The sequence below is a fragment of the Priapulus caudatus genome, unplaced genomic scaffold (genome assembly GCF_000485595.1).
Source record: "Priapulus caudatus unplaced genomic scaffold, Priapulus_caudatus-5.0.1 Scaffold425, whole genome shotgun sequence".
Taxonomy (NCBI): domain Eukaryota; kingdom Metazoa; phylum Priapulida; class Priapulimorpha; order Priapulimorphida; family Priapulidae; genus Priapulus; species Priapulus caudatus.
The window spans coordinates 177785-187919 of NW_014577486.1; the positions used below are offsets into that span (position 1 = coordinate 177785).

The following is a 10135-nucleotide window of genomic DNA, read 5'->3' on the forward strand; positions in this document are numbered from 1 at the left end:
CCATAGCAAGCAATTAATGTTGAGAACATTAATATCAAATCGTCCAGGTTTTTTGGATTTTTAACTAGTTGAGAAACAGGTAAACATCTTATCAGGTAAGAATTTGACGATACGTTTAGTCCCGTTAGTTCTTACCTTTAATGTAAAAAAAATGGCAACAATTTTACCAATTTTACCATAGAAAATTCGTGACGTAGTCAATTTAGGGTAGCAGGTGTCATGCTCTTCAGTAAAAAACTGCATACATATACATTAGTTCATGCTACTAGCAGTAATACTAGTATTAGTACTATCGCTGATAGGGTCTATGTCTCCCTGGGTACTGCTGGAAAGTACCCTGGGTACGGTCCGGTATACCGGAACGTACCCTGGTAACTATCTGATATGGTTAGGGTTAGGGTTACTGGTTAGGGAGTAGGCGTAGGCGACTCCCTAGACTCGTTAGTGGAGTAGGTGAGGTACGGTCCGGCATATTAGATAGTACCAGGGTACGTTCCGGCAGTACCCAGGGAGACATAGACCCTATCAGCAGTACTATCACTAGCATTAGTACATGATGTACCACAATGACATACAGGATACTATACCACACCAGGGTAAAAAATACACGGGAGTGATGAGCGATTCGCTCTTCAAACCTCCGAAATCGCTCACGTGAGGCTCAAAATAGCTCCCGTAAAAATTTTGACGAGACGTATTTTCTCCACAGACTTGAAAAAGAGCTCCCGTGAAAAAAAAGTAATTTTTCCCCTGTACCACACCTCTCTACATGTGCCACAAAACCCAAATAATAATCTGTACTGAGATCTCCTACCACATGTACATGCATACAGCATTAATTTTATGCTACATGAATCGAGGTAGCTGCTCTGCACGCAGCTGCTGCTGTGGTGTTCCTATAGCTCGAGCTTTTCCCAATGTTCTTCTCCCTTCTCCATGACCTTTAATATCTAGCTTCTCTCCCTCTGTTCCTATTTTGGCACCAATCCCATTCATCCACTTCTCCCTTTCCTTTCACCATGCACATCGAACATAGTTCCCCCTCCAGCCTCTCTTTCTATATTCTCATCTTAACCTCTCTCCCTTTCTCATCTGCCTTCTATGTCCCCCCTGCCTCATTCATCTTCTTCATCCTACCCTCCATATCCACCTTCTCCGTCCTCCCTTCCTCACACACCTTCTACTACATACCACCTTCCTCAACCACCTTCTCTGTCGTTCCTTCTTTATCCCATATACATTGATTCACCGATACAAGGATGAGATTGGAGAATTTCATTTTCAGCTGAAATTTAGGGGGTCCGGGGGCATGCTCCCCGGAATTTTTTTAAAAGAATGGTGCAATTTGGTGCATTCTAAGCTATTCTGAACACATTATAGGACTCTTGAATCATTTTTTAAAGTTGTCAAAAGGAACAAACGAACTATGAATAGGAAATCAGGGGGCTGAAAATAGGGCAAGTTTTTTTATTAAATGTCTAGACATAATGATATTTTTCTGTTTCCACCCGTCGCTTGCACTGTTTTACTCAGACATAAGCTGCCTTGCTGCGACAAGATTTGAATGAAAAAAACACAGTGCATGCACACAGCAACATGTAAACCCAGCCCCCAGGCCAGGCATGGTCGTTACGTGATCAGCTACCTCAAATGGGTGCCCCTCTACTGCAGCCTGTGAACGAGGATTTTCTTTTCTGGTACACAAAAACAGATATGTACACCGTATACTTTGCTGTCAGTCTACTGTCTACAATCTACAGTATACAGTCAGGTGCTGTTGAGGGTATATAATTTAAATTTTTACATTGTTACCCCCCCCCCCATTTTCTCAACGAATTTAGACGGTCCACAAAATCGACCCCTGGGACTGTCAAATCCGCGAATTTCTGCGGATCCGCGGAAAGATCTCATCCCTGCAGATACATACACCCTATTGATCGGTCCACCCTTCCTCATTCACTTTCTTGATCCTCTCTTCCCTATACATCTACCTTCTCCGTCCGCCCTTGCTCGTTCCCTTTTTCGATCCGTCCTCCATTCCTCATTCACATTCTCGATGCAACCATATATATCTTCTCCATCCACCCTTCCTTGTTTCCCCTCTCCACCCTCCCTCTTCAATTGATCGGCTCAATCCTCTGATCCATTGAACCTTCCCCATCCGTTATATTTTCGCCCTTCATAACAGTACCCTTTCCAGGCTACTCTCGTATGAAAAACTAGGGGTGGACACCGTATCGACTGTAGATATAGAGTCAGTGGAGAGTGAACTACGTATCATATACTGAATTACGAATAATGTAGTACGCACCCCATTAGGGCTGGCTATAGTACTAGAGCTACGTCTCAGCACAGGCCCTTGGAGGCTCAAGTTTCAAGAAGAGTGTAAGAGAGTAAGAGTGAAGCGGCTTCGCTCTTATAAGTAACTGGCAACTTAAGTTATACTAGCTCTTCTTAAAACTTGAGCCTCCAACTCACAGGCACTTCTCCAACTCCAAGGGCCTGTAGCACTAATGTGTGACATAAGCGTACCTCCGGCAACCGCTCCAGTAAAGATTAATTTCCTTCTATGCCGTTTAGTAAAATCCCAAACTTTTTGTAATGCAAACATTTTTAGTTTTGTCGCATAATATTTCCAGCTTTCACCGTTGTTGTCATGTTGCGGTAGACTGGTACTCGCTCCCACCTCGATTACTCGATGGTGTAATGACCCTAACCCTAACCCTAACCCTATAGCCGCCATAGGTGGACCGGGTACAGATTCTATGTTGCGGCGAGGACAAGAAACTGGGAAGTGGGGATATAGGGAAGCTAATTGAAGCCGATACTTACTGCGGACACAGGCGCCATATTTGTTTCATCGCAGCCGTCGCGATATATCAGAAGCCGGATAAAGGAGGTGTATGTGTGTGTGTGTGTGTGTGTGTGTGTGTGTGTGCTGCGTGCGTGCGTGGTGTGTGCGTGCGTGCATGGTGTGTGGACGAGAGAGAAAATGTAGAGAGAAGATATGAGAATGTAGTTGTGGGGATGCAGAAGGTGGCAGGTAGGACGTGGATGTCCAGGAGCAGGCGCGCAAATCATTTTCAAATGTGGGGGGGACACCAGTAGCGAGCACGCGAAGGGGGGTCTCGCTAGGCCGCCCCTCCCCCTACGAAAATTTTTGAAATTAGACCCCCTCAGATGCGTTTCTGCGCCGAGTATGGGGGGGTCCGAGCCCCTAGACCTCCCCCTGTACACGCCCCTGCACACACACACACACACACACACACACACACACACACACACAACACACGCACGCACGCACGCAACGCACGCACGCACGCACGGCACGCACGCACGCACGCGCGCGCACGACCACGACGCACGCACGCACGCACGCACGCACGCACGCACGCACACACACACAACACACACACACACACACACACACACACACACACACACCACACACATGCATTTGGTTTGTGATAACATTACGAAAAGGGTGTCCACATTCAGTCATAAAATCCAGAAACAAAAAGCAGAAAAACCAATCATTTGTGTTGAGGCGATCACAAAATATATTGCGTCCGTTATTATTGTTGCGTCCAGTCATATCATATATGCGTGTATATATATCATCAAATTGCAATGAAAATTACATTATTAAAACCGATGCCTCAGTTACTCAGTTCCTCTTTGCGTGAATATAGCTCGTGTTCCAAGCTTAATCCTTGAATCCGTGTCTAACGTGAGGCCATATCTCCTAAACTTTCATAAAACAACTTCTCTTGAGGATTCTGCATAAGAATTATTATATAAGAAAAAAACGTGTTAAGAAAAGAAACGGTACTAAATTTATCAAGACACATTTTCTTAAGTTTGTGCATGATCATTATTATGCTCTCAAATGCACTTAATAAAATGAAAGCTGGCAAAAAAGGAAAGAAGCCAATCGTTGACGCACTATCACACACAATAAAAAGGTATCTCACTTCGACAAACACACACACACACGCAACGCACACGCACTTACACACAAAATCATGGTGATCCAAATTCGTGGGGGGACATGTCCCCCTGTCCCCCCGTGGATTTGCGCCCCTGGCCAGGAGGCTGGGGAAGCAGATCATGAGGGGGATAAGGTGGAGAAGATATGTGCGTTTGAGAAGCACTATTAGTGAGCCCATACTCCGTAGTAGTTTGATATGAAGTGTTATCCCAATAACTTCGTTAATTACAAGGTGGCAAATATTCTAAATTATCAAAACGCCTTTCCAAACGCTTAGAAAACACCAACACTTGAAAAACACTTCAGCAAAAAGACACCAACACTAGACAGCTACTGTTCTCACAAAACAATGAAAAAGAAACAATAATGATAATCAGGTAACAGCTAAACATATTTATTGTTCATAGAAAACAAAGGACATTGAATACATACAAGCTTATATGAACCTTTAAACTCACATTTCCGAGGCACATGGTAATAATCAAGATGGACTCCGGCCGAAAGTTACTTCTAACGATATATAACATGAATTTTATATAATGCTTAATTTTGATCAAGGCAATGAAAAGCAGATAGCACGGCGGGGAACCAGCAACGGTAAGGAAATTAATGAGATGTCAACCACGATAGCTGTGAAAAGACAAGACCAGAGATAAAAAGCGTTGGGCACGGGAAAGGAAGTATACACGGGCGAAGCCAGCACCAGCATCTGCGGCAGACAGTAGAGATGTCCCAAGACGAAGACTGCTATTAAGTGAAGTTTTACAGCTTACAACATACTGTAGATACCTTTGGTATTAGTCACTCGGCAGTTTCATATGTTGCCGCTGTACATCCCAAGGAAGAAAAATCTATTTTTACATATTACTAGTTAATGAAAATATTATTTAACTCTTAAATATAACATTTTACAGTATTAATCAGGCCGGTGATCATGAACATGACCTTCCTGGGCATGGCAATTCTAGTGTTTTAATCGGCACGCACATAAGTGGTTCCAATGCTGTCCTCTCAAAGGCAATAACACGCCAACACGTTTTCGCATCACATCTTAGCGCATGTTAACTATCAATTGTCGATTTTTCCACCATTTCATGATAGTTGAAAACTGGAACCTGTCCAATCTGTATTTGCAGGACACTCGGCTATAAATAACACAGGGCATTAATTATGCTCAATCATCCCCCCTTTTGTAACTTTCTGCATCGGCGTATGCAATTCATTCTATTGTCAGTACACATGCGTCTAAACAGAGGAATTGCTCCGACCTGTGATTGGAGGATAAAAATAGACCACGCCCACTTTTCCATTTTTGGAGGATAAAAATAGAATTCGTGACGTTTCGTTTCACCGGTCATAGCCGCGCGTGCATATTTGCTAATTAATTCGACTAATCGCGCTTCAATAGATTCAAAATTCACAGAGATTAAGGCTAAGACATGTGTCTATAATAGCTAGAATTTATAGAAATGTAACTCAAATCGTTCGCTCCATATGATAGTTAGTACACGTCCCTACACGTCATAGCATAGCGTATGCGGCGGGAGTGGGCGGGGTCTATTTTTATCCTCCAATCACAGGTCGGAGCAATTCCTCTGTTTAGACGCATGTGTCAGCACAAGGTGGTTAGACTGCGACTCCTGCTGCATATTAGCATCATCGGCGTGCTAGGACGAACTCCTATGCAGCATTCATCACCAGTAAACGCTCGAGAATGAACCGCCATTACACATTTGCCGAGACGAATCACGACGACAGAACATAAACTCATAACTTAGTAAGGCACCTTAATGGAATCAAAGAGCCTCTAATTAGCGAGGCACAACAAATCGAACAGTTACAACTTCGATATAACCAAGCGCGTACTGTTAATAAATATCATACATTAGAACTGGTTCCCTAACGCAGTTTTTTTTGGCGAAAAGTCACTACAATAACACACTTCGAGCTTAACACGTCGGGTGTAAATATGCATGAAACGATAGCCTGATATTACTAATTAAATAAAAATGATAGTTGCCACTGCCATTAGAGATCTGCCCATCCATTATCGCGAAATATCCGTTCCCTGGGGAAATTCTCCCGACAGGCACAGTTCCTTATGACTTTCTGGACTGCCACCCACCACGTGTGATATATATCTATCCATGTTTTAGAGTGACACCCTTGCAAAGTATCCGCGTATGGCAGCATCACACGCATGATCGTGATGAATGTGTCTTGGAGTGTAACCGGTATATGCATACAGTTCCGAGGCAGTACGTTCTACTTTCGCTTCGACGGCAATGTCCCTATAAGGGAAGACCTAGGAGCAAAAAAAGGAAATAATATAAAACCAAATGAGTGCAAACTGAAAACGAATCACAGAACTTATTCTCTCCTATCTACTCGTCACCGCAACTTTTGAACCGCATTCACTGACACCAACTGCATTTCGAATGTATTCACCAACACCTCTGTATTATTTTATAGCATATAAATTTAATTTCCAGCATAAAACTTCATTACATCGTTAGTTCAATCTTATGCCTACCTTGGTACATTAAATTAGAGATGGATAATGTTGTCATTTCAATCATACCCAACTTAACCTTCCTTCTTAATCGCACTTCAGTAGTTGAACACCACTCAGCCACTAGCTAATTCAATGAGTAAGTAACAAACTACTAGTGGACTAACACCCTACTGTCGCATTTACTGTGAAAGCAGCTGCGTGGCCTCAGGTTACATAAACGGAGATAGGCACCACCCTATGCCTATGTGCCACATAGGCATGGGCAGGGATTACTTAAAAGTAATAAACAGCTGGCTGTGAGAGTGTGATACCTACCGTGGGGATCCCCCTCTCTGACTCTCTCGATCTGCCTCCTTTTGACTGATGATGATGCCTTTCTGAAACACCGTCTTACTCAGCTTCATCACCCACCGTTGCTGTTCCTCAACAGTGGAAGCCATCAGCAGCAGTTCTTTCGCACGATTCTCGTAGTTCACTGAAATATGGAGATCGCTAGATGTTAAGCATTTTTCGGAACGTATTTTCCCCGAGAGATCAGCATCAACGTCAATCGTGATCATTCCATCGACCAGCTATCATGACTCTGACACTTTACTATAGTTATATTAACGCAGGCCCCTTCCATCAACGACAACCCTTACACTAGTGATCTATGTTTGTGATCCGTGACGATGACACATGCACGCACGCACGCACGCACGCACGCACACACCCAACCACCCAGTCTCCCATCACACACACGCACCCATCACACCCACGCACCTCTGCAGGGAGCGACGACCTCCTGCTTGCGGTCCATGTGGTCCTTGTGTATCTTCACGTGGCAGCGACTGCACTCGAGCGCCGGCGGCGGCTTGAACATGTGCCACAGCGGCTTGCTGCACGCCTCGCACGGCGTCGGCATGTGGAAGAACACAGGCACAAAGTCGTGGCCCTTGTGCGCGACGGCCGACTGCTCAACAAAAGAACGTTCTCGTTAACGGCGGCGCGCGAACGAACGCCGACTAGGGTTTTTCGTGAATCAAATATTTTTCCGTTAACAAGGGCGCAAAGTCGTGGCATTTGTGCGCGACTGCCGACTGCTCGCGCGTCGATCGCGGCGGCAGAAACAACAGAACGTTCTCGTTAATGGCGGCGCGCAGATAAACGCGAATTGATTTTTTTCAGTTAACTTTTTTTTTACAAAGCGGCATGCGTAGCGATCGCGGTGCATCAATGATCGATGATTCAAAGTTTACAAACGTTGCTTTACGCTTACACTGGCACCTCACCGAGACCGGTTTTCACGAGCGCGGAGTTAGAACTGCTATTAGTTAGACACGTCGTCCGCTAGACGACAGATAGTTACAGCGCTAACGCTGGAGCGACGCGGGCGTGACGACAACCGACAACTTTTCCGTAGCACAGTTCCGTATCGCAATCTATGTCTCTACGTCGCGACGTCGAACTGTGCTTTCGCAATAATAAAAAAAAACAAAGAACGAATTGTGAGAGTGACCTCTATGTTGCGAATGGAACCGCGCTTTCGCAACACTACAATAGCTTACGGGATCCTTAGGGTTCGTGATCTCCGGCGGCGCGTTTTCCACCGGTTTCACCGCCTCTCCCTCCGACGCATAAAGAATCTACCGACAAAAAAAACGAAAACGCTGCCGACACCAGACGAAGCAAGATGGCCGACAAACAGCACAGCAAAGCGCAAAATGATGAATGCCCCCAAAAATAAGTCGTTTCACGTAATTAGAGGCTCTCCGAATCCATAAACAGACGGACACTTTCATATATCTTTAGGATGAAACCGTCTAGGTAACTAACAATAAGCGAGGTTTCGTCAGAACTTTTACCGACTTGCAACTACAGTATATGTCCGAGATGTGTACGAATTCATATAGTAGGAAAATTGAGAATATAGTAAAAAAATATATACCTGGAATATTTTCGGTATGTCTTTGACTTCGGCTCTAATGACATCTCCCTGAGAGACTGCCCTCACATGAAACATTTTACTGGAGAGTAAACAACAACCGAAACGTCAATTTCTAATTCGCGTGCAATCACGAACGATTCCTATTTCCCAAATAACTTTGACCACTTCGTAACTTCACTACTTAAAACAGAAATACCAGACACGATCAGAACTTTAAATCTTTTAACACTTGGCGCATCTACTGGCAATTTAACGAAAACGATTTTCCATTTAAAAGAAAAATCTAGACACCATCAGAACTTCGAACCCTTTAACACCTAAACATCCGACGCACCTACTAGGAATTTAACGAAAACGCGTCTGTAGAGCCTATACTTCTAAGCGCCACATCGGGGGAAGGGGGGGGGCACTGTGGACATTTTAAATTAAGGGTCGATGGCGCATCTACCCCTCGTTAGTTACGCAGGTCAGTTAGGCATGTCTATGGTTGGCCATCGAACTCAGAAATAATTTTACCACGGTTAAATTATAGCCCTTTTACCCAATCAGAGGCCTTGTTAAACATTATTAAAAAAAAAATTTCTTTATTTAACTGTAGATAAATTATTTTATGCAACAAGGCCTCTAATTGGGTAAAAAGGACCATAATTTAACACCGCGGTTGAATCATTTCTACAGGGGCGAAAATAATTACTTCCGAATTTGACGGTCAACCGTACACGATCCTGTATTGTACTATAAGGGCCGACGACGTATCCCCCTCATGGTTAGATACGTAGGCCAAGTTAGGCATGCCGATCGCCACTCACTGCAGGTCGAGGATGAGGACGGGGTCGGAGTTCTGCCGGTCCTCGTTCGAGTTGTAGAAGAACAGCTTGCGGCTGCTCACGATCACGTACTGCCTCTTCCAGCCGTGCTTTCGCAGGTTCTGCTTGTTGGGGATGGCCAGCCAACCCTCCAGCGGGTTCTCTGCGGAACACAGTCGACGCGTTTCAGACAAGAGACAGCGGTAACGCGTTTAAGACAGGCGACAGAGGTAACACATTTGAGACGAGAGACAGAGGTAACACATTTGAGACAAGAGACAGAGGTAACGCGTTTAGGACAAGAGACAAAGGTAACACATTGAGACGAGAGACAGAGTTAACACATTTGAGACAGAGACAGAGGAAACACATTTAAGACAAGAGACAGAGGTAACACATTGAGACGAGAGACAGAGTTAACACATTTGAGACAGAGACAGAGGAAACACATTTAAGACAAGAGACAGAGGTAACACATTGAGACGAGAGACAGAGTTAACACATTTGAGACAGAGACAGAGGAAACACATTTAAGACAAGAGACAGAGGTAACACATTGAGACGAGAGACAGAGTTAACACATTTGAGACAGAGACAGAGGAAACACATTTAAGAGAGAGAGAGAGAGTTAACTTAGCTGATATGCCACAGTTCGTAGACACAAAGAGAAAGAGGGGAAGGAAGATGGGTGTGAGGGAGGAGGTAGAGAGAGGGGAGAGAGGGAGAGAAGGGAGGAAGGAAGGAGAGGAGGGGAAGAGAGGGAGAGAGAGGGAAGAGAGGGAGAGAGAGGGCAGGAGAGATGGAGAGAGGGGGAGAAAGGGAGAGGAGAGAAGAGAAAGAAGAAGAGAGAGAGAAGGAGAGAGATGACGCTGAGAGAGAGAGAAGGAGAGAGTGAG

General features: G+C 44.6%; 2 protein-coding genes across 2 annotated transcripts in view; both read right to left on the reverse strand.

The window, feature by feature from the left end:
- Window positions 1–2683, reverse strand: part of LOC106810271 (peroxisomal biogenesis factor 3-like) — a 15051-nt gene extending 12368 nt beyond the window's left edge. Inside the window, exon 1 of the mRNA XM_014813565.1 lies at window positions 2533–2683. Within this exon, the coding sequence (XP_014669051.1) occupies window positions 2533–2611 (79 nt within the window). The 5' untranslated portion in view covers window positions 2612–2683. The remainder of the gene's footprint in view (window positions 1–2532) is intronic.
- Window positions 2684–5528: 2845 nt separating this feature from the next.
- Window positions 5529–10135, reverse strand: part of LOC106810280 (rho-associated protein kinase 2-like) — a gene marked incomplete in the record, with an annotated part of 22572 nt that continues 17965 nt past the window's right edge. The window contains 6 exon segments of the mRNA XM_014813577.1: window positions 5529–6296; window positions 6822–6981; window positions 7269–7458; window positions 8054–8131; window positions 8434–8512; window positions 9243–9402. Coding sequence (XP_014669063.1) covers window positions 6257–6296; window positions 6822–6981; window positions 7269–7458; window positions 8054–8131; window positions 8434–8512; window positions 9243–9402 — 707 coding nt within the window.